Here is a 27,978-nt window from a genome sequence, read left to right as displayed (position 1 = left end):
TGGTGTGGGCCTGTTTGGCTTTATTTTGTTTGGAACTCTCTGTGTTTCCTACACTTGTGTTTCCTTCAACACGTTAGGGAAGATTTCCGTCATTATTTATTCAAATAGGTTTTCAATTCCTTTCTGTCTCTCTCTTCTCCTTTTGATAGACCTACGAGTTCTGTTACACTTTATCTTGTCCCAGAAGTCCCTTAAAGTATTCTCTCTCTCTTTTTTTTTTACTCATAATCATTTTTCATATCTTTTTCTTCTGTTCTGATTGTGTGTTTTCTGCTATCTTGTCTTCCAAATCACTGATTTGAACGTCTGCCTCAACCAAATCTGGTGCCGATTCCATCTATTAATTACTCATTTCAGATGTTGTATTTTTCATAGTTGAGTTTTGTTAATGATTTCCATGTCCATTTTTTATGTTTGCTGTCTCGGTTGAAGTGTTACAACGTTTATCTATTTTTCCCCAAAGTTCACTGAGCGTCCTTAGAAGTAGTATTTTGAACTCTGTGTCTGGTAGATAGCTTGTGTCCATTAGTTCTTGTGTTTAGTTCTTTCTCTAGAGTTTTTTCCTGGTCTTTCGTTAGAGAAATGTTTCTTTCTGTCTTCTTTTTTCACTGCATCTTTATTGTTGTTTCTCTGTATTCTGTAGATTGCTAATTCTCCTCATCTTGACAGTATTGCCTTACATACCAGATGTCGCATGGGGCCCAGTGGTACAGTCTCCCCGGTCACCTGAGCCGGGTGCTCCAGAAGCTCGTGTGGGTGGTGTGTGCCCTCCTGTTGTACTTGAGCCTTATTGCTGTTGGCACATCTGGGTGTGGAATTGACCCTCAGGACGACTGGCTGTGACTACAGTAGATGAACCTTTGTGTGTGGGCTGACCCCACAGAGTGAGATCGGCTGTAGCAGGGCTCCGGTGTCTGCTCAGTCCATGGCTTGGGCGTGTCATTTGTGAAGCTAATTTGGTGATGTTCTGGTGTCACTTGAAGCTGGTCCAAGGTGTGTTGGATTTGGGGCCTCTTGGGAGGGGCTGTGGGGCAGGCCCAGGTCAGCTGCTGCTTGTGCCCAACCGGGAGCCACCTAGGGGAAGCTACAAAGTGACCTGCTATGGATAGCTGCGTTTGTGAGTTTGTAGGCACCTGCGAGGCGCTATGTTGTGAAGCAAGACAGGCTGATGGATAGGATCCTAGAAAGAAACGGAAGTCCTCAATATCATAAATTGCAGCCCGAGTGGCTGTTGTAAACTAGAATTGTGATGATGCAACACCTCTGCTTCCTGAGTGACTCCCCATGACGTGAGTGTAGAATTCATCTGCTAGCATGACATGTGCCTTCTTTGATTTGGTTCTGATTCTGCAGTTGTCTCTCCATCCCATTCTCAGAGTTCCAGGCTAACCCCATTCTTCTTCTGCCCTCACCTACAATATGTTATTTTATACGCAGGCTTTTGCGCCCGCTGCCCTTTCTGGACTCTCCTTCATGGTTTCCCTCAGTACCTCGTATGTCTTTCAAGATGCAGCCCTATTTTTGCAGCATCTGGTACAACTGATTGTTGTTTCTTTTGTGCCTGTACTCTAATTTCTTCATCTGAGGTGTAGAACTGGAGAGTGGTACTTTCCTTTCTGATTGTTTTCACGAATTGTAATATATCGACCCCTACTAGAATATAGTACAAAATCTTTCATTTCTATTTCCAGCTTCCCCTGGGTCTATGCCTATGATTCGATGGCTACGATAGTGGTTTGTTGTCTTACTGACAGAAGGACTGAGTGAGCGAGTGAACGAGTAAATGAATATGATGTTTGCTGAAGTTGGGTTTTTCTTTTCTTTTTTTTAATAGAAAGAAGCAACCAAGCCGGCAACTGGAAAAAGAGAAAATGGTGTGGATATTATTGAAAGTGCTCCACAAGAGCAAACAAAAACTGATATCTTGACTTGTGTTGATGGAGCATACCAAAATAATACAAGTGATAATTTAGTGACTATCTATGAATTCTTTCTAGCTTAAGTGCTGCTATACACAAATCTAACACGTGTAGATCCAACTGTGATTTTCATTTCTTATAAGCATTTCTTCCTATCTTTTTTGCAAAAGTATCCCCACTACTAACAACTGCTTCTTCTTGCAAATGCTTCGGCCCCCCGAAATTCTTTTCTGCTATTACTTTTATGGAAATATTTTTGAATGTGTATTTAAAATTCGTAGTGATATATGTTCATATTAATGTTCTGTGACTACATTTTATAGTTAAAATATCAGCATTAAGATTCGGAAAAGGAGCTGTGAAATCATGTTGGGATTCTGAGGTACTGTCATTTTTTATCATTATTATTTTAAATATCACCATTCAGTGATGTTAAAACGTAAAAGGTATGCTTTGACTATACTTTCTCACCTCTGCATTTCCCCACCTAAATTATTTTCTTATGGTTTAGCCTATAATTAATAAAATACATATGTGCTTAATATAATGAGACAGCGTAGTACAATTCTGCTAACTTGCAAGGTTCACTTAAGGCGGTCGGTGTAGAATAGTATAAAACAAGAAGGCTTCCAAGTCATAAGGAATCAGTTGGGTTCTGAAGTTAAGTTCACCTAAAAGCTAAAGCATTATTCCAGCTTGAAGTATGTCCAAATGCATGATTCTGTGGTTTTTATGGTTGTGTAAATGTCCTAATGAGATTCAGAAAGAAAGAATTTGGAATTTAGGGTTTTTTATACCTTGGAACTTGAAAAGATAATGCCTGATACATGCAAGTATTATTGTATTTGTATTCTCCAATAGATCTGCAAGGAACTTTTCCAGGGAAGGAAGAGCATTGTTAATAGTAATACTATGTAGGATCATACTAACAACAATCGGCCGAGTGCTGCTTTAATACACAACAACTGCCCTGTTCAGTTAAAATAGCATGCATTGAGTATCTTGATGGCAACCATGCTTGTAGTAATAGAAGTACAAAGTAATGATGAGCCAATGTGAGATGACAGCTGTGAAAAGAGAGAGGAGGAGTGTGATCTTCTGATATAGGCAACTGCAGCCTACTGGTGTAGACACTGTGTTTGAAGATAAGAACACACTAGAACCCTGGATAGGTCACTTACTAGCTGTGGGATCTGGGGGAAACTTCTTTTTAATCTGTTGGATGTCAGTGACCTCATTCATCATAAAGGTACTTATGCCTACCTTTCAGGGTGTGAAATGAACTAATGTGGTAACAAATGTGAAAACACTTTGCGAAGTGTAAAGGGAGCTATAGAAATGTAAAATCAATGATCACAGTGGGCGGTAGTGACTTACCAAATGGTGGGGACACTTTTTGTAAACCTGAAGGACAATCAAATGGCAGTAGTGTCAAGAATAGAGTGGAAAAGTTAGAAGGGGCATGTGGATTTCTAATCTGGGGGATGCTAAACTTCAGGAGACTGTGATAGGCGATACCCTGTTGATGTGTAGTGTTTCGGTACTTGAGGCTCTGTTGGTGCGAGCTCAGTGTTTTGACCTGAAGTAAATGTCTGTGTGGGATACTGCCACGTGAAGCATGAGAAGGAGCCAGTCATTTGAAGGTCTAGGAGCGAAACCTGCTGGGCAGGGACAGCAATGGATCGTGTGGGTTCATCATTTTATTCTAGTGTCTTGGAATGGTCAGGAAGCAGGAAGAGGGCTAACCAGCATCAAACCATTTTTATATTTGTTGTTTGTGTGGAAAAGAAATAAACTGTGCATGGCAGATGCCCGGTATATTTGAGATGGTTAGTAAATAAATGTTCTTATCTTTTCCTGATTAGAATTTATTAAACTTTTTTGAAAAGTTGCATAACTATATATAATGTTTTTCCTATTGTTTATTTAAATATAATTTAACAAAAAGCTTTTCTTACAACTTTGTCATTCTATTTAATCATTTTTCCTATCAAAATTTTTATCAAATAAGAGTTTGGTTTTTCCAAGCTCTTGTTGACCTAGATGAAGTAGGTTCTAAAATGTTCTGTTTACACTCAACAGGACATACACCAAGGTTTCTTACCATGTCAAGCAAGTATCTTGTTTTAACACTAAAAAAACAAACAAACAAAAAGAATGTATCATTAGAAATATTTCAAGTTATAGGAAATACACTTTTCAAGGTATTAGTTTGGTGCAAGAGTAATTGCGGTTTACAACGTTTAAAAAAAATTGCACAAACTGCAGTATCATTTGTACCAAACTAATATTTGCTTAAATACATATTTTTCAAAAAGTCCTTTTCTTGGAGATTATAACATTAATATTGTTATCCTGAATTGTTAACTAGAGATTGCATGAAGTGTCCATTAGTTACTAATCATCTTGTTTCCTAACCCCTTCAGCCGAGCATTGAAGTGGAAGATCCTGTTCCGTACAAACCTATAGGAATGGACGATGTGCAACCCTTCAGACCAGGTACACTTTGTAATACCAATTTAATTTTGGGAAGGAGTACGCAAGGACATGTGACATGCTTGCAGTCTTCTCTTCCTCATTCCTTTTTTTTGTTACAAATTTAATGGAAGGATTTGACATAAATAACGTGATGTCATTGTTAGTATCGGTGTTTGATGAAAAGGTATTCACAGGAATAAGAAAATGAGATTTTAAAACGGTGACTTCACTAAGATAGTTCTCCGTTTGTTCGATACCCTAAATGTCCCAGTTTGGAATCCCTGTACTTAATACGGGTTACCAATGATCACACTGGAAGATTTTTCCAGCGATTTCAAATGGTCATTTGAATTTTAACATTTACCCAAGTAATCTCCAGTTGCTACCATGACAATTCTTTTTAACTTTACTTCCTCTTAGTGTTGTAACACTGATGGTCTTAAAACCAGATGTTCTGCTGAGCAGACACTGGCTATGTGTGTACGTGCGCCTATGGTGTCTTCGATTATTAAAAATGGGAGAAGTAATTAATGGTAATGAATATTTGGTAGACACAATCTTTGAAAATAACAATTCTGAAGCTTTTGTGCCTTGGGATGCTTTTATGCTATTAAAAATTATTGAGAATTCCAAAGAATATTTTTAAGTCGGTAGTCTCCATAGATAGTTACAATATTAGAAATAAAAACTGAACAATTTAAAATAGGAGCACACACAGTCATGCATTCCGTGAGCCATTGGAGCTACGACCCAGTAACCATAGAGCTATGATGTCACCATCAGAGCTGTGATATCACGGCTGTGGAAAGCTCTACTGTACACTTAGAAGAGAATGAGAGTGAAAATGGCAAATGACATTCAGTCTTTCTGTGAAAATAGCTTTGACCTTTTCGGGCCCCTCGACTGACAGACCTTGGGACTTCACGGATTCTCGCATGACATTGGAAACCACCGTTTTAAATGATTTACGGGCTTCCTGGATGTGAAGTGATAAAAGAGGATTTAAAGCTTCACTTCTACAATTGTGTTTTTCTTTCACTTGTCTTAAAAAGTTATAAGCTGAGAATATTGTTTAAAAAACAAAAGGAAAATAGTTTTGTTATATATTCATTTTCTGTCTCATGGTACCCTGTACTCTTTGGAGCTCATGGGGACCTCGTTTGATCCCATTTTTCCTTGTAAACAATAAGGTCGCCCAGGACTGTAATTTGTCATGTGAATATCTGTTTATCTAAGGCTTAAAAATGAATTCTGAAGATATTGGGGCATTTAGAAAAGACCATTTTCTTGTAATAAGTAGTTTCTTATTTGGAATTGTACCATTCAATGAAAGTTTTTTAAATCCATGTTTGTCACACATATTTAAAATTAAGATAAGCGGTTAGACATAACTTTTGATAATGACAAAAAATGTCACACACAGCACCATGTTAAGTAATAAGAAGAAAAGCTTTAATTGGAACCACATTATATAACAGAAATTGCTGAGTGACAATAGTTAATTCAACTTAACTTACGTGAATGGCAAGTATAGGACACCTAAAATAAAATGAGCTCTGAAGGAGTAGAGTGTTTGGGAGAAAGGAGGACGTGGGACTGCTTCTCTGAAGAAGGAAGTTTTACAATATGGTCAACTTTGTGTTATTTTTACCTCCTCATAAACGAAAATTTTATTTTCAGATTTTTCCAGCTGGGATTCTACTTCTTTGACTTTCAATCATGGAACTTGTCAAATATCCGGGGATTCGAAATTTGGTGATAAAAGGCCATTTGCCACACACTCAATGAGACCTCTGTCAGCACCCACAGAGTTTGGACAGATGCCCGTAATAGACAAACGAAAGACGCAGGTTGTAGGTGTGTTCCTCTTACATAATTCTTCCCTCCATGAATTGTGTGAATCACAGCTACAAGAAAACAGAGAAAGCAAAGAAGGAAATAAAAAAAACAGAAAGAGTTCAACCCTAGCCCACCTCTGTGTAGGTTGATCGTAGTTATGAATTTCCTATAGTCATTTTGTAGCAAAATCTGCTTTATGTTTACGCAACTCACAGCCAAATGGAATAAGTTTTAGCAAGACATTGGCATTCTTCCTCAATCAGAGTAACATAAGGAAATAAGAAAGGGAATAAGGAGAAAGGGTGAATCCATTTAGACTAGTATTTCACGTACCCTGGGGAGTATATATGCATACATGCACACATATATAGGTACATATGTATATATCTGTATATATATATATATATATATATATATATATATCTGTGTATATGTGTATGTATATAAATATATAAATATAAATATACACACACACACACACACACAGATATACAGCAGAGGAAGTAAAAGTTCTTCATGTATTAATTGCCCACCAGTTGTATCAGTAACATTCACTCTACTATAGTCTTCAGGGGTGTTCCCAAACAAATATTTTTACATCACTTGAATCTGACGCTTTCAAAGTTCTGTGTTTTTCTATTGTGTATTTACAATGTATTTGAATTTTTTTTCTTTTAACAGTGGATGAGTGTTCTCAATGCGACCCTGCAAGCAGGTAGGATTTTATGGATTTCTAAAATTGCATGTTAACTAAGAGACTGCGGAGAGAAGCCAGTAAGCTTTAATGAGTGTTCTGCTCTGGGCTAGACCCTATACTATGTGCCTAACATTGGTTATCCCAGGTCGTCGGCACAGTAGATTTGCAAAGTAGCTGTGCTGTTCGGCCGTTTTTATTCATTAGAGGAGTGTGGTTCCAGGAGGTGGATTAATTGACACTTGGTTCCATAGTTACCAAGTGGCTGACCCGTGATGTGACCTTCAGCCTGCTTGGCTTCCCAAGTCCGTTCTCTTGTCCCTCAGCCTGTACTGAGAAGTGCCTGGACAGGTCTGGATTCAAGATTCAGGTGCACGTCAGGTGGCCTCAGAGAGTCCCGTTTAGTGATGCCTTAGTGCTGATTTAGAAGTTTCCTATCAAGCCCAGTTAGCCCAAGCTTTTGTCTTAATGTACTTGACAATTGCAGCAGTCACGAGAACCTTGTTTTCACCATCAGTGTTGAGGGCAGATGTCAGTTCGCTGTGGCCACAGAACCACAGGTTGTACATAAGCAAGACCTAATCAGATAAATGTTTTCAGGTATAATGCGATGTACCCTTCTTGGGACGAATTGTTGTTCTGTAAGTGAAGATCATCTATGTATAGACTGTTGTGCTAATTCAGCACAAATTGAGAGGATATTTCTAATTGACTTCTCTACTTACTGACTCCTCAGACTGTGTTTTCCTTCTGGCTAATACCTTTACCTTGTTCTAGGAAGTTTTTTCTCTTTTTCCAGAGTCTTTCTTCCTTCTTCCATGACTTTTCTTGATATTTTACCTTTTTCTCTGCTTTACTCGGGGTAGTTTTGTTGCTGTTGTTGTGTTATTTTTTTCCACTTCTGCCAGCTAAGTATTCTCCATTTTTCTTGACAGAATCAAAAGTACATAGAATTCCAGGTGTTGAATGAATGTTATCAATTAATTATTCAAAACACCCCCTAGTACTTCATGCTGCCATTAATGTTTTGGTCAAGTGGTTGATCACATGAGGAGTTTGAACTGTAAGAGATTGAAGTGACTTCTTTGAGTACAGTGAGTGATGAAATGAGATTAGTATAGGTTTCTAAGCCCAGTACACTTCCTTCTTTATCATCCTTTGGGTGAGTGTTTTAATTATGGAAAGCTCTAGTGAATGCAATGGAAGAGGCTAAGAATGGAATTAGCAGGGGAATCTACATTTCAAGAGGAACAACACAGGTTGGGATAGGAATAAGGCTCTTAGAGCAGAGATTAGATAGAGATCAGATGAGGGAAAAGAGATCAGAATGGGAGGGTATGACAAGGTAAAGAGAAATTACAGGAAGGAAGGACACAGGATGTTGGTAGTTGTCTAAAAAAGCAGATTAAAATAAGGGGCTCAAGGGCGTCCTGCCTGAACAGGTTGCTGCTGTTTTGTTTGTTGAATTGGAGGAACCAGCAAAATTTAAGGTTTGTATGAAAACATATTAAACCTTTGAGCCTCTGGAAACATTCTCTTTATAGCAAGTAGGAATGTGGTATCATCCACCTGCACCCGAAATTACAGAGGGGGTCCCCTTGAGTCCAAAGGCACTGGAGATTGCTGAACTACATAGATCTATGGCCCACGGCAGGTGTCTCGTCACCTCTACCTCTTTGCCCAACGCGCTGATGTCCTTCCCATGGAGATGGAGGGTTGGGCAGAGGGAGGACTGATTGTGAAACCAGTAATGGAGTTGGATAGGTGGTAACATGCCTGTGTTGGGAGTGGATGACTGAGGCTCCATTTAGCTTGTTTTCCAGGAACAGGGAAATAGAGAACTCCTACTGTGGGTCATTTGAGCCCAACCTTGTTTCAGGAGTCTATGCCTTCGTAGGCTGAAGTTTTCAAGGTTGGAGATTGCCAGGAAGCTTTGCGGACAAGTGATCTGGGAGTGGGGAGGCTAACAACGTACATATTTGTTCTTTGACTTTTGTACATGTAAGTTGCAAACATTTCATGCATTTCAGGGACCTCACTGTAGTGTTTTTGAGTGAAAACAAGGAATGGGGTAAGTTTAGTAACTGCTTTCTATGTTAAAGAAGCAAGACTGCCGTTTTTGACCCACACAGATTAATCTTTGAACCAGGGACAGACCGTGGAGAAGGCTCAGTGTATCGTTCTACCTTGATTTAGGTCATTGCTTTTGTCCCAGTTCAGGTTCCTATTATCAGCTATTAATTGCGTTTTCAATTCAGCCTTCAGGACTTTTGGTGAAAACAAGGTACTCTCAGGTGTTGCCAACATGTTTGCTGTCATTCTTTGTTATGGAAACTTAGAGTGTCTCTTCATTAAATATTGCACGAGTTGGGAGTGGTGGAGGCAGCAATAGATAACTGATAGCTTTTCTAGAACATCATCTAAATTTTAATCATATCAAGAAACTTCATTTCATATGCAGATAGCTGAATTGTACTCTTTTTGTTGTTGTTGTTGCTGCCTTTGTAAAGAAATGAACTCACTTGTGTCTGTTGTGTATCTTTCCCCGGAAGTCTTTCCTGGAAACCTGGCAGTGATGATTCATGGTCTACGTCAGACGATGGACTCTTCGATGTTGGTACCAAGGTAAAAGGCTCCTGTGTGAAATTAACTGTTGTGCTCTTAATATAGTTTTGTGTAGCGCCGAGTTGTAAAATTTAGTAGTGCTCCACCTATCATTGTTTTATGTTTGTTATGGAAAATTGGTCAAGGTGAACCATTTTATAACATATGACCATTTGATGCTTCGTTGTTTTGTTGTTGTTCTTTTAATTTTAGTAAGTATCGAAGTTGGGAGCTGAAAAAAGAAGGGTCTGGGAAATGTATAGTGATAGTAAAATTCTATAGGGAGTTTTCCCACAGTGACGGAGATATGCAATTTGGTTAAAGGTAAGGATTCTTAATGTGACTTTTACGTTATACCAGCCTGACTTTTATCATACTCATCCCGAAATGAAATCTTTAATGGATCAGGTACTCATTGTAACAGTCATGAATTCTTCCTGATACCTTTCAGTTTTAAAACTATATAGCATATGACATATAGTTTTATTTTTTTACGCTTTGTATGTTGGTAGGGTATACTTGTTAGGAGGGAGTGTTTTCTCCATTATTTTTTCACTTACATCCCGTGGACATTCCATATTATTTTATATTAGTTTCCGGTATACCAGGTTCATCATTTAGACTTAAAATAATAGTAGAAGTTTTGAAAGTTTAGAAATCATGTTGTCTATCTCAAAACCCATATTACAAAGGGATTCCACTATGTTCTACATCATTGCATTGTGAATATTTTAAATGTCTTTATCTAATTGAAGAGTATATGTTTTGTATAAAATAATAACCAATTTGAAAAGCAGAGATTCTTTTTTTTTTCAAGTTTAGTGTTTTAATGGCGTGTTTGATTACATGGTTTTTGATGTGTGGGCCCCTGCGCCCGTATAAGCAAGAGCGACACAGATTTTCATTTAACTGATATGCTGAAATACTCCATAGTCAAATCAACACTTGTTCTGTACCTATTCTGTAACAAGCATGATCTGATTTAATCCTCAGAATAGCCTTGTCAAGAAAGGGAATCCTCATGTTCAGAGATAAGGAAATGGAGTCCAAGGCAATCTAGGCAGCATGTCTTGCAGTAGCCAGGGAGAAGTTTGAGGGTTTGATGCAAAATCCACTTGGCTCCAAAGCTGATGATGCTCTTAGCTGCTCCCTATAAAAACATGTCCGTGAGATTTTATGCCCATTGACCATGATGCATTGACCAAAGTAAAGAAAGGAGCCGTGTCTGCAAAAGACAGGATCCTTTCTTTACTCTGGTGAAAAGCAGTGATTCTTAAAAACTACATAATAAAATATTAAATTTCAGAAAGTTTTTAGTTTAAATGTAAAATTTTTCATTTCTGTTACAGTTGACATTCAATGATGTCAGCCTCAGGTGTACAGCATAGTGGTTAGGCATTTCTATAATGTGTAAAGTGGTACCCTGATTAGTGTGGTATACCTGACACCATACTTAGTTATTACAGTGTTATTTACTATATCTTTGTGCTGTACTTGACATCTACATGACTATTTTATAACTGCCAATTTGTACTTCTTAACCCTTTAACCTTTTCAGTTTGTTCCCCAATACTCTTCCCTCTGAGCAACGATCAGTTAGTTCTCTGCACCTATGAGTTTGTTTCTTTTTTCTATGTTCATTTATTTTTTTTTACATATCACCAATAGGTGAAATCATGTGGTGTATGCCTTTCTCTATCTGACTTTTTTCACTTCGAATAATACCCTCTAGGTCCACGCACATTGTCGCAAATGGTAAGATTTTGTTCTTTGTTTACAGCCAAGTAGTATGTTGTTGTGTATATGTACCACTTCTTCTTTATCCACTACGATGGATACTTCAGTTATTTCTTTATCTGGAGTATTGTAAATTATGTAAATAGAACCATACAGATGCATACATGTTTCAAATCAGTGTTTGGGATTTCTGCGGAGAAAAACCCAGAAGTGGGATTGCTATGCCACCTGGTAGTTCTGTTTTCAAATTTTTGAGGAGCTTCCATATTGTTTTCCATTGTGTCTGGTCAGATTTGCAGTCCCACCAACAGTGCACGGGGCTTCCCTTCACATCCTCATCAACATTGGTTGTTTGTTGATTTATTGATGACGGCCATTCTGACAGGTGTGAGGTGGTAGCTCATTGTGCTTTTAATTTGCATCGCTCTGATGATTAGTGGCACTGAGCATGTTTTCGTATGTCTCTTGGCTATCTGTGTGACCTCTTTGGAGAAAAGTCTATTCAAGTACTCTTCTCATTTTGTAATTGCATTGTCTTTTGGTGTTACGTTTTATGAGTTCCTTATGTGTTTTGGATATCTTCTCCCATTCATCTGGTCGTGTTTTCATTTTGTTGATGGTTTCTATTACTGTGCAAAAATTTTTGAGTTTGATGTCATATATATGGCTCTTGTAGTCCTATCCATTCTGCCACCTTATGTCTTGACTGAAACATTTAACCTATTTACATTTAAAGTAATTTTTATACGTATGTAATTATTGCCATTTTATTATTCATATTTCTCCTCCTCCTCCTCCTCCTCCTCCTCCTCCTCCTCCTCCTCCTCCTCTTTCTCTTTCTACTTCTACTTCTTTTTTCAAGTCCTCGTTTCACATTTCTTGATACTGGTTTGTTGGTGCTGATGCCATCATCTTTTTCTCTGGCAAGTCTTTACCTCTCCTTTGATTCGAAATGAGAGCCTGGCCGGATGCAGTAATAGTAATCTTGGTTGTAGATTATTGCTTTTCATCACTTTCAATATTTCTTGCCAATCTCTTCTGACCTGCAAATTTTCTCTTGAGAGATCACCTGACAGTCTTATGAGATCTCCATTGTACGTGACTAACTACTTTTCTCTTGATGGTTTTAATATTCTCTCCATGTCCTAACCCTTTGGAATTTTAATTATGATATGTTTTGGTGTGGACCTGTTTGGGTTCATTTTGTTTGGAACTCTTTGTGTTTCCTACGCTTGTGTGTCTATCTCCTTCTCCAGGTTAGGAAAGGTTTCCATCATTGTGTATTCCAATAGGTTTTCAATTCCTGCTCTCTCTCTCTCTTCTCCTTTAGATAGCCTTACGGATGTTGTTACACCTGATATTGTCCCAGACATCCCTTAAAGCACTTTCTGTTTTATTTTTTTTTTTATTTATATTCATTTTTTTTCTGTTCTGATTGGGTGTTTGTGCTACCTTGTCTACCAAATCACTATTGAACCTCTGCTTCACCAAATGTGGTGCTGATTCCATCTATAAATTATTCATTTCAGATATTGTATTTTTCATTTCAGACTTTTTTAAAACGATTTCTATGTCCTTTTTATGTTTGCTGTCTCTCCGTTGAAGTTTTACTTACTTTGTCTATTCTTCCCCTAATTTCATCTAGCATCCCTATAACCAGTATTTTGAACTCTGTATCTGGTATATTGCTTGTCTCCGTTTGGTTTACCTCTTTTTCTAGAGTTTTATCCTGTTCTTTCATTAGAGAAATGTTTCTTTCTCTCTTCTTTTTTCACTGCCTCTCTGTGTTTGTTTCTCTGTATTCTGTAGATCTGCTAATTCTCCTCGTCTTGACAGTATTGCCTTACATACCAGGTGTCGTGTGGGGCCCAGTGGTACAGTCTCCCCGGTCACCTGAGCCGGGTGCTCCAGAAGCTCGTGTGGGTGGTGTGTGCCCTCCTGTTGTACTTGAGCCTTATTGCTGTTGGCACATCTGGGTGTGGAATTGACCCTCAGGACGACTGGCTGTGACTACAGTAGATGAACCTTTGTGTGTGGGCTGACCCCACAGAGTGAGATCGGCTGTAGCAGGGCTCCGGTGTCTGCTCAGTCCATGGCTTGGGCGTGTCATTATGGAGCTATTTTGGTGATGTTCTGGTGTTGCTGAAACTGATCCCCAGGTGTGTTGGATTTGGGGCCTCTTGGGAGGGGCTGTGGGGCAGGCCCAAGTCAGCTGCTGCTTGTGCCCAACCGGGAGCCACCTAGGGGAAGCTACAAAGTGACCTATTGTTGGCAGCTGCCTTTGTGGGTTTGGAGGCACCGGGGAGAGGCTATGCTGTGACACAAGACAGGCTGATGGATAGGATCCTAGAAAGAAACGGAAGTCCTCAATATCATAAATTGCAGCCCGAGTGGCTGTTGTAAACTAGAATTGTGATGATGCAACACCTCTGCTTCCTGAGTGACTCCCCATTACGTGAGGGTAGAATTCATCTGCTAGCATGACATGTGCCTTCTTTGATTTGGTTCTGATTCTGCAGTTGTCTCTCCATCCCATTCTCAGAGTTCCAGGCTTACCTCATTCCTTTGCTGCCCTCACTTACAACATGTTGTTTCACACCTCAGGCTTTTGCTCCTGCTGCCCTTCTGGAATCCCCTTCATGCCTTCCCTCAGCACCTTGTATAACTTTCAAGATGCAGCCCTATCTTTGCAGTATCTGCTGAGCTTCCCTGATACAACGGATTGTCGTCTCTTTTGTGCCCTTACTATACTTTATTCACTTCAGGTGTCGAAGTGGAGAGCGGTACTTTTCTGTTGTTATTTTTCATGTATTATATCTCTACTCCTACTAGAATGTAGGACAAAATGTTTCATTTCTATTTCCATCTTCCCCTGGGTCTGTGCCTATGACGGCTACAGTAAAGTTTTCTTGTCTTACCTACGGATGGACTGAGTGAGTGAGTCAATGAGTAAATGAATAGGATGTTTTCTGAAGTTGGGTTTTTCTTTTCTTTTTTCTTTCTTTTTTTAATAGAAAGAAGCAACCAAGCCAGCAATTCGAAAAAGAGAAAATCGTGTGGATATTATTGAAAGTGCTCCACAAGACCAAGCAAACAATGGTAATTTGACTTGTGTTGATGGAGCACACCAGAATAATATAAGTGGTAATTTAGTGACTATCTATGAATTCTTTCTAGCTTAAGCTCTGCTATAAAGAAATCTAACATGTGTCGATCCAAATGTGATATTCATTTCTTTTAAGCATTTTTTCCTATCTTTTGGGCAAAAGTATCCCCACTACTAACAGCTGCTTCTTCTTGCAAATGCTTCGTTCCCCTGAATTCTTTTCTGCTATTACTTTTATGGAAATAAGCACGACTGAATGTGTACTTAAAATGCATAGTAATATATGTTCACATTAATGTACCTGTGACTACATTTTATAGTTATAAAGTCATCATTAGGATTAGGACAAGATGAAGATGAAGAATCACCTTGGGATTCTGAGGTACTGTCTTACACTATTATTATTATCATTACTATTTTAAATATCACCATTGAGTGATGTTAAAATGAAAAAGGTATGCTTTGACTTTACTTTCTCGCCTCTGCATTTCCTCATACAAATCATTTTTTATGGTTTATCCTATAATGAATAAACTAGCTATGTGCGTAATATAATAAGACAGCGTAGTACAATTCTGCTAACTTGCAAGTGTCACTTAAGGAAGTCAGTGTGGAAAAGCATAAAACACTAAGGCTTCCAAGTCATAAGGAATCAGTTTGGGTTGTGAAGTTAAGTTCACCTAAAAGCTAAAGAATTATTCCCGGTCAACCTATGCCCAAATGCATGACTCTGTGGTTTTTGTAGATGTGCAAATGTCCTAATGAGTCAGAAAGAAAGAAATTGGATTGTAGGGTGTTTTTTTTTTAATAATTTGGAACTTGAAAAGATAATGCCTGGGACATCAAAGTATTATTATATTTGTAATGTCGAATAGATCTGCAAGAAACCGTTCCAATGAAAAAAGACCATAGTGAATAGTAATAATACGTAGGATTATACCAACAGTAATCAGCTGAGCGCTGTTTTAATACAGGACAACTGTCTTGTTCAGTTAAAATAGCATGCATTGAGTGTCTTGATGGCAACCATACTTGTAGTAATAGAAGTACAAAGTAATGATGAGCTGATGCGAGGTGACAGCTGTGGAAAGAGATAAGAAAGGTGTGATCTTCTGATACAGGCAACTGCAGCCTACTGGTCTAGACACTGTGTTTGAGGAAAGAACAGAATGGAATCCTGGATGGGTAACTCAATAGCTACAGAATCTTGGGAATAGTATAAAACATGTAGGCTTCCAAGTCATAAGGAATCGGTTTGGGTTGTGAAGTTAACTTTACCTAAAAATTAAAGTTATTCCAGTTCGAACTATGCCCAAATGCATGACTTTGTGGTTTTTGTGGATGTGTAAATATCCTAATGAAATTCAGAAAGAATTTGGATAGTAGGGTTTGTTTGTAACTTGGAACTAGGAAACATAATGTCTGGGATATCAAAGTATCATTATATTTGTATTGTCAAATAGGTCCGCAAGGACATTTTCTACAGTAGGAAAAGCCTGGTGAATACTAATAATATGTTGGATTACACTAACAACAATTTGGCTGAGTGCTGCTTTAATATGTAACAACTGTCGTGTTCAGTTAAAATAGCAAGCATTGAGTAACTTGATGGCGACCGTACTCGTAGTACTAGAAGTACAATGTAATGATGAGCCAATGTGAGATGACAGCTGTTGAAAGATATAAGAAAGGTGTGATCTTCTGATATAGGCAACTGCAGCCTACTGGTGTAGGCACTGTGTTTGACGATAAGAACACACTAGAATCCTGGATCGGTCACTTACTAGCTGTGGGATCTTGGGGAAACTTCTTTTTAACCTGTCGGATGTCAGTGACCTCATTTGTCGTAATGGTACTTATGCCTACCTTTCAGTATGTGGAATGAACTAATGTGGTAACAAATGTGAAAACACTTTGCGAAGTGTAAAGGGAGCTATAGAAATATAAAATCAATGATCACAGTGGGCCGTAGTGACTTACTAAATGGTGAGGACACTTTCTGTAAACCTGAAGGACAATCAAATGGCAGTAGTGTCAAGAATAGAGTGGAAAAGTTAGAAGGGGCATGTGGATTTCCAATCTGGGGGATGCTAAACTTCAGGAGACTGTGATAGGCGATACCCTGTAGATGTGTAGTGTTTCGGTACTTGAGGCTCTGTTGGTGCGAGCTCAGTGTTTCACCTTGAGTAAATTTCTAGTTAGATACCAGCTTTGTGCTGGGCAGTTAGACACTGAATGGGGAAGTTCAGGGGTTCAGCTGTAGCTGTAGGAGCAGAAAAACAAATGAACAGTCCATTGTAAGTCACTATATCTGGGTCATTTAAAGAGAATGGAGAATGCTGGGTTAGAGAATATTGTCATGGGGGGGGCACGGTTGTAGTTGGAATAGGAGTGGGAGTGCAGTTTCGGTGGTCAGGAAAGATCTTTCTGAGGGTGACAAAAACGGCCAAGTGAAGCATGAGAAGGAGCCAGTCATGTGAAGATCTAGGAGCAAAACCTGCTGGGCAGAGACAACAATGGATCACATCTGTTCATCATTTCATTCTAATGTCTTGGAATGGCCACCAAGCAGGAAGTGGGGTAACCATCATCAAACTGTTTTCATATTTGTTGTTTTGGGTGGAAAAGAAATAAAATGTGCATAGTAAGTGTCTGGTACATTTCAGATGACTATAATAAATAAATGTTCTTATTTTTCCCTGATTAGAAATTATTATACTTTTTTGAAAAGTTGCATAACTATATATAACATTTTCCCTATCATTTATTGAAACACAATTTAATGAAAAGTTTTTCTTATCTCTTTGCCACTTGGTTCAATCATGTTTTTCTATCAAATTTTTTGTCAAATAAGAGTTCGGTTTTTCCTAGCTCTTGTTGACATAGATGAAGTAGGTTCTAAAATGTTCTGTCTAAACTCAACTGGACATACACCAAGGGTTCTTACCATGTCAAGCAAGTATCTTGTTTTAACACTAAAAAACAAATGTCATTAGAAATATTTAACAGTTATATCAAGTACACTTATCAAAGTATTAGGTTGTTGTGAAAGTAATTGAGGTTTAAAAGGTTAAAAAAAATTGCAAATCTGCAATTACGTTTGCACGAACCTAATATATGCTTAAACACATATTTTTCAAAAAATCCTTTTCTTGGAGGTAATAACTTTAACATTTTCATCCTGAATTATTAACTAGAGATGGTGTGAAGTGTCCATTAATTACTAATCATCTTGTTTCCTAACCCCTTCAGCCGAGCATTGAAGTGGAAGATCCTGTTCCTAACAGAGCTGTAGGAATGGACGATGTGCAACCCTTCAGACCAGGTACACTGTGTAATACCAATTTAATTTTGGGAAGGAGTACGCAAGGACATTTGACATGCTCACAGTCTTCTATTCAGACTTACTTTCCTTTGTTACAAATTTAATTGAAGTATTTCACATAAACAACGTGATGTCATTGTTGGTATCGATGTTTGAGAAAAAAGACATCGACAGGAATAAGAAAACAAGATTTTAAAAGGGTGACTTCACTAAAATGTTTCTCCTCTTGTTTCGATATCCTAAATGTCCCAGTTTGGAACCCCTGTACTTAATAGGGGTTCTCAGAGGTTAATAATCAAACTGGAAGATACTTCCAGCGTTTCAAATGGTCATTTGAATTTTGACGTTTACCCAAGTAAGCCTCAGTTGCTACCATGTCATTTGTGTTTTAACTTTACTTCCTCTTAGTGTTGTGACACTGATGGTCTTAAGCCAACCAGATGTTCTGCTGAGCAGACACTGGCTATGTGTGTACGTGCGTCTATGGTGTCTTCGATTATTAAAAATGGGAGAAGTAATTAATGATAATAAATATTTGGTAGACACAATCTTTGAAAAAAGGCATTCTGAAGCTTTTGTGCCTTGGGATGCTTTTATGCTATTAAAAATTATTGAGAATTCCAAAGAATATTTTTAAGTCGGTAGTCTCCATAGAAAGTTACAATATTAGAAATAAAAACTGAACAATTTAAAATACGAGCACACACAGTCATGCATTGCGTGAGCCATTGGAGCTACGACCCAGTAACCATAGAGCTATGATGTCACCATCAGAGCTGTGATATCACGGCTGTGGAAAACTCTACTGTACACTTAGAAGAGAATGAGAGTGAAAATGGCAAATGACATTCAGTCTTTCTGTGAAAATAGCTTTGACCTTTTCGGGCCCCTCGACTGACAGACCTTGGGACTTCACGGATTCTCACATGACATTGGAAACCACCGTTTTAAATGATGTACGGGCTTCCTGGATGTGAAGTGATAAAAGAGGCTTTAAAGCTTCACTTCTACAGTTGTTGTGGTTTTCTTTCACTTGTCTCATAGATTTAAGCTGAGATTGTGTTTAAAAAGCAAAAGGAAAATGTTTTGTTATGTATTTGTTTTCTGTCTCATGGTGCCCTGTACTCTTTGGAGCTCATGGGGACCCAGTTTGATCCCATTTTTCCTTGGAAACAATAAGGTCGCCCAGGACTGTAATTTGTCATATGAATATCTATTTATCTAAGGTTTAAAAACGAATTCTGAAGATATTGGAGCATTTAGAAAAGACCATTTTCTTATAATAAATAGTTTCTTATTTGAAGTAGTACGATTCATTAAAAGTTTTTGTAAACCCATGTTTGTCATGCATATTTAAACTTAAGTGGTTACACATAACTTTTGACAGTAACAAAAAAAAGCATACCCTGCACCATCTTAACTATTAAGAAGGAAATATTTAATTGGAAACACATTATGTAATAGAAATTGCTGCGTGACAATAGTTAATTAAACTTACCTATGTAAATGGCAAGTGTAGGACACCTAAAATAAAATGTATTCTGAAGGAATAGTGTGTTTGGGGGAAAAGAGGACGTGTGACTGCTTCTCTGAAAAAGGAAGTTTTACAAGATAGTCAACTTTGTGTTATTTTTACATCCTGATAAATGAAAACTTAATCCCAGAATTCAGATTGGGATTCTACTTCTTTGACCTCCAATCATGAAACTGGTCAAAGATGCAGGGATTGGAAAGTTGGTGATAAAAGGCCATTTGCATCACACTCCATGAGCAAAACTCTGTCAGCATCCACAGAGTTTGGACAGATGACCGTAATAGATAAACTAGAGACTCAGATTGTAGGTGTGTTTCTGTTATGTAATTATAGGCTCCATGACTTGAGTGAATCACAGCTACCAGAAAACAGAGAAAGCAAAGAAGGAAATAAAGAAACAGAAAGTGTTCAACTCTAGCCCACCTCTATGTAGGTTGATCGTAGTTCTGACTTTCCAATAGTCATTTTGTGGCAAAATCTACTTCATGTTTACTCTGTTTATGGAACTTAACAGCCAAACAGAATGACTTTTAGCAAGACATTGGCATTCTTCCTGAACCACAATAACATATGGAAATAAGAAAGAGAATGAGGTGAAATCGTGATTTCCTTTAGACTAGTATTTAGCATACTCTGGGGAGTGGGCAGCAGAATTATACTTAGAACATTAGGACCAGATGGGAAAACTTCATAAAGATCTAAAGGTTGCCTAGTGAAACAAAACATAGTTTCTTAGCTTTAGTTTTATATTCTGAATTCAAAAGTATCAGTTAAAACTGTATGTATTGTAAATGAAAAAGCACCTTCCGAAACCAACAATCAAATATTTCTTGGATTTTCTATGGCTTTATATATTTTAGAATTGACTTTCCCAGCAGTGATGGGAATCTCAGCTGTGTCCGCAGTCTGTCTCCTCTTCTCTGTCTTCTTCCTTAAACCCCAGTGCTGAATCCTCAAAGGTGAAAAGAAATTTTCAGAATAGTAGAGGAAAACATTTCAGATATAAGGAAGGGTGTACACTGATAAATGCATCAGAAGTAAGTCATTCTGGAAACAATGAATGACATTGCAGTTGAATCTTAGGGTGTTGTTCAAAAGGTATATTACGAGGTAGAGAACAGAGTATATAGTGCAACTCGATGTGTTTGTACTGCATTTCTAAATTGTAGGGTTTTTTTCTGATTGTTTTTCTATCGATGTTCATTGAATGAATTTGTGGATGAATTTTTGACATGTTTGTATGCCTTTCACTTTGTGACATCTCATATTTCCCAAATGGTTTGTTAGCTAATTAGAAGTGTTAGCTAATTAGAAGTATTTCTTAAGTAAAGTAAATATTCAGGAAAAGATGACGCTTAATTTGAAGTCTCAGTTGATAAGATGTTATTTTCTGTATTTATAAAGATTATAGCTTTTATCTAATTGTTCTAAGTAGTTCGTTTTAACTAATACATAGATTTGTCAGCAGGACAACACCTAGGAATGACATCAGAGGAAGGACAAGCGAGGCTTGATGGAAATGAAAAGAACTACACACATGTATGTGAAATTTAATTTTAAATTTCTAGTATAATATGGTTTTCTGTGCTTTAATAATATAATAGAGTCCAATTGAAATTACCTTCCATGCTAGCCTTTTAGAGTCAAAAGGTCATAACTGAATGATATTTATAACATTTGAACTAGTTACAAAACTTAAAATGTTGTTAGAATCTATAGATATTCATAGCTCAACTTTATCTTTGGATTGAGGCAAAAATAATAATAATAAAGTCCTGAATGTTGTTTGCTCCTTTAATTTTTATAACTCCCTTAAATAAAAAAGAAAGTAACATCAAATACTGAATCACATGATGAGACAGTTGAAATTATGAACCATGTAAAAATGATGGCCACTGATTCAGGCTCACGTGAAAGGAGTCATGATTTTCAGGGGTTCAAAATGTGCAGTTCCGTATGGCTGGTCACTAAGGCCAAGGTTAGAGATGGATTCTTCCTTGTGACCTCTGTGTAATGGACTCTGCGTCTACATTCAGGGAGAGAATGGGGTCATGCACTCAACTCAACTGCTTTTTAAGAGAATCACATCTTCTCAGGATGGGACCTTTGGTTGTTAGGACACAAACAGTAACTTTCTAATATCTTTCCTTTCAGTGTAGGAAATCAGTAAATATGATTTAATTTTTTGTCTGCTCTTACTAGTGGGTATTGAATAAGTTAGAATTCGATGCAACAGATAATTATATCAATGTATAACACAATGTGTAACACTCATAGTGTATAATGTGAATTAATATTTAGGAATTTACTTCTCTTACTGATTGATGTTAATGATGTGGGCTTCTAATTAAAGTTTGCCTATTCTCCAGTTATTAATCTTTAAAAGATATTCTTAAATTCACTGTAGGGGCTCACTATTTAAGACATGGTGGGGTGAACTATTTTAAATGAGAAAGCCTCTGTGACATTAAAAATCATCTACTGTTTCATTTTTTGGGTGGATTTAACATATAACCAATTGTTTAGTTCAAACAGTGACAAAATTAGTTTTGCGGATTCATGTTTTTCTTCTAATTTAGACTAAGGCAAGTTATTTTTCACTTTCTAATTAAAGTCCGATAATTTGGGAGTAAGTAAACGTAGATTAAGATTTTTAACAGTTAAATTTTAGTTATATTCTAATTTTTCTTTGTTCATATTCGATTCTCTAGGTTGTACAAGAGGAAAACAACACTCAGAGGCCACTTTCCCGAGAACAGGACAACAAAATATTACATGACACAGTTCTGACCAATTGCCTTCAACAACAAAAGGAGACAGAAATAAATCTTAAGAAAATGAATTCTGAGGTATTTTGTTTAGTCATTTTCAAATATGTGTGTATGTACATATTTTAAAAACCAATGTTGTACATATGGGAATTGTAGAGGATTTTAAAAGTGTGTGTGTGTGTGTGTGTGTGTGTGTGTGTGTGTGTGTGTGTATTTTAGGGAGAGTGACATTTTTGGTCCATTGCAATAAATCATATTCTTGATTGAAATCCTTTTATGTCCAACAGTCAAGTAGTGACATTCCCAATGTGTCATCTAAAGGGGAGGTTTTCAATACTTTTTACAGGGATCGATGAGCTTTCTACAATCTCAAAACTATTGTTACTAATAACAGAAGTTTCAATTTGAGGCAGTGATTTCATCCCCTTGCTGTATTAGTAGAGAGGTCAGTTTTCACTTCCGCTGATTGTAAGGAGTAGAAGTATAGCCAGTGCAGAGACCATCTTTTAGATCTCATTCTCCTACTTTTGAGAAAAGGAACAATTTGTTCCAAGTAGAGTCCTATTTCAGTGCTAGGAACTTTTGAAGAAAATTGTATGCCATGATGCATACTTAGTGATAATTTATTGGTGAGTGTTTTATTCAAAGAAGTCAGTGTGTTTTCCCCTATTTCTCATTTATTTCTCCTTTAAACATTATGAAAAGGAAACAACACTTAAGCAGCAGCAAATATTTTCTAACAATAATTTTCTATTTTCTAAGAAGAGCTCTATAATTTTTAGCCTATTTACCCTGAGTTTTTTTGAAATCTAAGGCTTCTTTTGAATTTATATATTTACACTAGAAGAGCAGCAAGCACCCTATTGTAGAGTCCAAAGTCCTGGGAAAAAATCCTGAACTTGCTCATCTTTGTAATCATTCTATTTGAAATTGTGATAACGAAGAGTTCATTGATGTATAAAGAAGTGTTTAGCGTAATGCCTAGATTTATCAGTGATTAGTAGATTTCATCTTACAACTGACTCTGAAAATATTAGAAAAGTAGAATATCTTTTGAGTATTCTTGGGAAAAAAATTCTAGGAAATGTAATCAGTCCAAATGTATGCAGAGTGAATACTCTTACTGTGGGATAGGTGTATATTCACACGGTGACCTCTATTTTAAAATGTAGTCATACTTCTTAATATTCTATTTGATGCCTTCTGGGTTTGCTGCCTTTCCAGTTCTGAGACTCTTAAAATTCTCTGATGATTTTAAAATTCTCTTTTTCACTTTCATGGATTCAGCATCTTATATTATTATTTTTTTAACTTTGGGGAATTTATGCTCGTATAAAGTTGGAGGTTTGGATTCAGCATTGTATTTTTACAGTGGGATATCCACGTACTGCAACCTTTTCATTATATAAACACTTAGGTTCTTCTTTAATTTCAGAGGATATCATGATATGTCATTTCATTGAGTGCTAGCTACAAGTCTCCTTTGTTTTACTTAGGATTCTGAGAGTTACGAAAAAGCAAAAGACATGTTGCATGAAAATCACGTGTTGCAGGATGAAATCGCCATACTAAGACTACAAAGGGACACACTCATAACTCAGAAGCAGGAAATGGAAAAAAAATACTTTGAGGACACTGCAAATGTAAAAGAAAAGAAGGACCGTCTTCAAAAGACAATAAAACAGAATGACGAAACGCTAACAGAAACAGTATTTGAATATAACAGACAGCTTAATGTCCCAACAGCTGAGAATACAATGCTGAACTCTCAACTGGAGAATGAAAGACAAAGCAAAGAAAGATTGAAAACAGAAGCGGAATCCGACCATCATCATGAGTTTAGTAAGCAATTAATTCTTTCCAGGAATTAAGAGATAAATGCTTGCATTTCGTGGACAACATCGGGTTTGCTATGTGTAACCTAAAAGAAAACAGTGAGATTCATTCTCAGCAACTTCCTAAAGCTGGAAGTAAATCCAATAGCTTAGACACTGAGCTCCCTCACGCAAGATATGATGTCAGAGAAAGGACATTGGTTTCTGAACCTGTACTGAAAGACCTAAACCAAACTCAGTGTCAAGAGGAGGAAATTGAACACATGAATCAAAGGGAACCAGAAAAATTGAACCCGTATACTGGAAAGCTGGAATCCCTAAAGGAGGAAAGATCTGACCTACAGAGTGGAAACATGCTTCTTCGAAGGCAACTGGATGATGCATTCCACAAAAGTGACAATAATGAAAAGTCAGGAATGAATATTGAAGAGCAGCTTCAGGGGCTTAGAACAGTGCGTCAAGCTGAATGTGAAAAACAAGATCCAGTGGTGAAAGAGAGCCCTAAGGAGTTAGTCAGCAAATTGAATCACTTGAAAGGAAGAATGTGCCAGTATGAAAACGATAAATCAGAAAGAGAGGTAAGTATCCAGAAAGATAGTTTTCACATTTCCTGAAAGAAAATTCAATGTTCAAATATTTGATGATGGCTAAATGTTGAATCTAGCAGAATATTAAAAATATATAGATTACAAATGTATTTGCTCTAACAGCTTAAAAGCATACATTGTATCCAGCAAACAAAACTTAGACCTGTGAGGTGCTTTACTTTGAGTAAAGGCATTGTGTTGACTATGAAATTTTAAGGTATAAATTGTTATTAGATACATATTGATATGAATGATTTAGTCTTATACTGCTACAATAATAATTTTCATCTTTCTGTTACCACATTGTAATACCATTATGAAGCAGATAAATGGAAATGCTCCTATGCAAACTGAGTTTTTAGAGATAGAGGTTCAATTAAGTGGATTACCTAGAGAGTTAATTCTAGATTTCCCACATGAACTGAAGTGTAGATGCTGTCCCTTTCCCTCAGTAGTTTCTTCCACATTTTAGTTGGTATAATTTTGTTTTTATTCATGTCAATTTGATATAAATTGGAACTATTTCAGTCTCAAATAATGTATTCTTAGGACCTGTGACCTCTTTAAAGGCAGCTAATTTTTCATTAAATCATAATTTGGGACAAATGTGAGGAGTTTTATCAAAACTCTACTTGATTTAATCTTCCCATTGCTATCTATAATTGTCCTTGAATATTTTTACAAATTCATTTTTCTCATCACAAGGCCCATTTACTATCATTTGGACATAAGTTTGTCCATTTCAAAGAGAATTTAGCAGTCTCTGATTTATTAATTTGGCACTGGGTCTCCATTTTCAGACGAGTGAGGGGAGGCAGGATTCATGTGTAGCAGGAAGGGAGGTCCAGGCCATGAAGACCACTGGAATGAGTTTGCTTTTCTTCTAAGATACAGGAATCTGTTGGAAGGTTGTGAGCAGTGGACTGCATATGTGAGGACCTGTGAAGTCAATTTAAGCCTGTGATAAAAAAAGGGGGAAAACATTCCACAATGTATACTTGACGACCGCTAGTCCCACCGACATACCAATTTCCCCTTGAGATGTCAGTAGATTGTTAAGCTCTGCGGCTTCATCAGGGGAAGTGGAGAGTGGGGCTGAATCTGTTGTTCAAGTAACCTTCGTAATAGTGAGTGGGCAGCAGGATAACACCTTCTGTGTCTTACCCAGATTCAGTAGACAGAATTGTGTCCAAAAGAAGAAAACAAGGTGAACTGATGCATGGGGTGATCTTTTTCGAGTTACATATTATATTAATATGTTAGAGTTAGCAAATTTTAACATAATTTAATAGATGTGATTATAAGATCACTAACAGAATCATCTTTCTAGATGCTTGGGAGACGATTTCAACAAGAGCTACCTGACTCCACAAAAAAACTGTCTATGTCAGAGGCTTCACTGGAGGATAGATCACGTTACCGTATGAATTCAGAAGCTGAGACACAGGATTTCAAGACATTAGAGCATATCAGGAGTCAGGTATGTGTGAAATGTAACCTGTCAACAGTTCATCTATAGTTGATTAATATAAAGTGTTTTAAGACCCTGATTTTCAAGGGCAGCTTTCTTTTGTGTTTTCGGTGTAATTAATTTATTATAATTTTATTATCTTTATAATGCACTTCTTCCTTAAACTCTGGCTTCCATCCTGCTATTTGCAACGTATGTTTTTTCTTATATCTATACCCTTGGTAACGTTGAGAAATAGGCAGCATTCCTCATAGAAATCGAGAGACTTTCTTCCTACTAAACAATATTTTGTAGTGATATCTCCATTACCAGGATGAAGCAGCCATTTAAAATCAGAAGATAATGCTTACTAGAACGATTCAGAAATTTGTCTTATTTCTTATCATCACTTTTGTAAATGGTTACAGCATTGGTATATATTTCATGGACTTCAAACTAACTTGTACAGAAAGTTCAGTATACAAACCAGTTGAAGTAGGCATTTCCTTCATTTTGTTTTCATTTTTGAAATATTGTAAAAGTGTAGAAATATGTTGATCATTATAGTATGCACACCCACAATAGAGAATTAAGAAAATAATCCAGATTCACTATATTTGTGTGTTTTTTAATCTTCATTGGGATGCAATCCCCATATCATATTTCACCATTTAAAATATACAATTCAATATCTCTTGTTACATTCAGAGAGATGTGGAACTATCACCACAATTATAGAACATTTCCATTACCCCCAAAAGAAACCCCACATCCCTTAGCTGTCACCCTATCTTCCTGTCTCTCCCAGCCTCAGGCAACCACCAATCTACTTTCTGTCTCTGTAGATTTGCCTACTTTGGATATTTCATGTAAATGGAATCACACGATGTGAGGTCCCTTGTGACTCGCTTCTTTCACGTAACATCACGTTTCCAGGGTTCCACCGTGTTGTAGCACACATCAGTTGTGAGCTATTTCTTCCTATTGCCCAATGTTGCTTCACCTTGTGGACAAAATACTTACCCATTCATCAGCTGATGGAACTTTGTGTTGTTTCCACTTTTTGGCTGTTAATAATTCTGCTATGAACACGAGTTTACAAGTTATGGTGGGAGCCAGTGTTTTGATTTCCCTGCCCCCGGATTTCTGGCTCCCAATCTGGCCTCTCCATGAAGCTTTCTCTGACTGTTTGAACTCTCATTGAACCCGTGTTCCTCAGCACTTGTCGGATAGTCTGTGCAGAGCAATCAAGCCCTAAATTTGACATAGTTTCAATTTTTCATGAGAGAGAATTCTGTCTTTCTAAGTATAAGTTTGTCTAAGGGGAAATAGTATTTGATGTGATGGCACCTATCCTTGCATAAATTGAAAATGTTTTCTTCAACAGTTGTTAGGATAAAATTAAATATTTTATACCAAACCAATACTTCCCCTTGGAGACATTGATATAATTAAACTTTTATTCTGAAAATATTTCTCACAATTATATATAAAACTGAAAGCACATCTCTAATAGAAAATTGTTCAGTGAAATGCTCATGTTCCCCCTGTCCATAAAAATAAAAAACTAAAATAAAAGGGAGCCAGCCCTTCCTGTCTGCAGCCAGCCAGGGTGTACAGGTCGATAGCACATTCTAACTACAGCTCGGAGGACGGCTTTTCTGATCTGCCAGAGCGTGCTGCTTCCATCTGCTCCTCTGAGTTCTGACACATCCCCACAGAACCAGTTGCTGGGAAGGAATTGATTTGGAAAGTTGGCTTTAGCACTAGAGTCCGTTATTTCCATATCAGTGGCTTTACCCTGCCTCTCACGGTCATATAAATTGTATGCTCAATCCAGGAGGTGGTATTTGCATTGTAGTCCATACTCATTATGGACTACACTGAGTGTACATAGGAACGTATACATTATTACAAGCAGAGAAAATGTACTGTTGGCTCTTGGAATTGGTAAAAGGATTTTAGTACTGGGGTTATATTCTGGGCTTAATGCTCCCCATTTTTTGACATTGCTGATAGTTTGATGAATGATTTCAGTGTAACTGGTGTAAGAGACCACTTCCATTCGCATCCCATCTGTGTAAAATATCAAATTTTAT

The 27,978-nt window shown here is 37.3% G+C and overlaps 3 protein-coding genes across 3 annotated transcripts in view; all 3 read left to right on the top strand.

The window, feature by feature from the left end:
- LOC308495607 (uncharacterized protein) overlaps positions 1 to 4,053 on the top strand; it is a 45,358-nt gene extending 41,305 nt beyond the window's left edge. Inside the window, exon 9 of the mRNA XM_081080576.1 lies at positions 1,835 to 4,053. Coding sequence (XP_080936702.1) covers positions 1,835 to 2,002 — 168 coding nt within the window. The 3' untranslated portion in view covers positions 2,003 to 4,053. The remainder of the gene's footprint in view (positions 1 to 1,834) is intronic.
- Positions 2,249 to 23,878, top strand: LOC308495608 (uncharacterized protein; the record flags this gene model as incomplete). Its single annotated transcript, XM_081080577.1, has 11 exons — positions 2,249 to 2,301; positions 4,346 to 4,418; positions 6,078 to 6,254; positions 6,918 to 6,951; positions 9,483 to 9,555; positions 14,286 to 14,370; positions 14,698 to 14,759; positions 17,630 to 17,702; positions 20,705 to 20,775; positions 21,948 to 22,085; positions 23,504 to 23,878. The coding sequence occupies exons 2-11, from the start codon at positions 4,391 to 4,393 to the stop codon at positions 23,876 to 23,878; spliced, it is 1,116 nt and encodes a 371-aa protein (XP_080936703.1). The 5' UTR covers positions 2,249 to 2,301; positions 4,346 to 4,390.
- Positions 23,560 to 27,978, top strand: part of LOC308495606 (ankyrin repeat domain-containing protein 26-like) — a 51,970-nt gene continuing 47,551 nt past the window's right edge. Inside the window, exons 1-2 of the mRNA XM_081080575.1 lie at positions 23,560 to 24,420; positions 25,760 to 25,909. Of these exons, the coding sequence (XP_080936701.1) occupies positions 23,920 to 24,420; positions 25,760 to 25,909 (651 nt within the window). The 5' untranslated portion in view covers positions 23,560 to 23,919. The remainder of the gene's footprint in view (positions 24,421 to 25,759; positions 25,910 to 27,978) is intronic.

Source organism: Rhinolophus hipposideros (assembly GCF_964194185.1).
Source record: "Rhinolophus hipposideros genome assembly, contig: HAP1_SCAFFOLD_100, whole genome shotgun sequence".
Taxonomy (NCBI): Eukaryota; Metazoa; Chordata; class Mammalia; order Chiroptera; family Rhinolophidae; genus Rhinolophus; species Rhinolophus hipposideros.
This window is presented reverse-complemented; position numbering and strand designations above follow the sequence as displayed.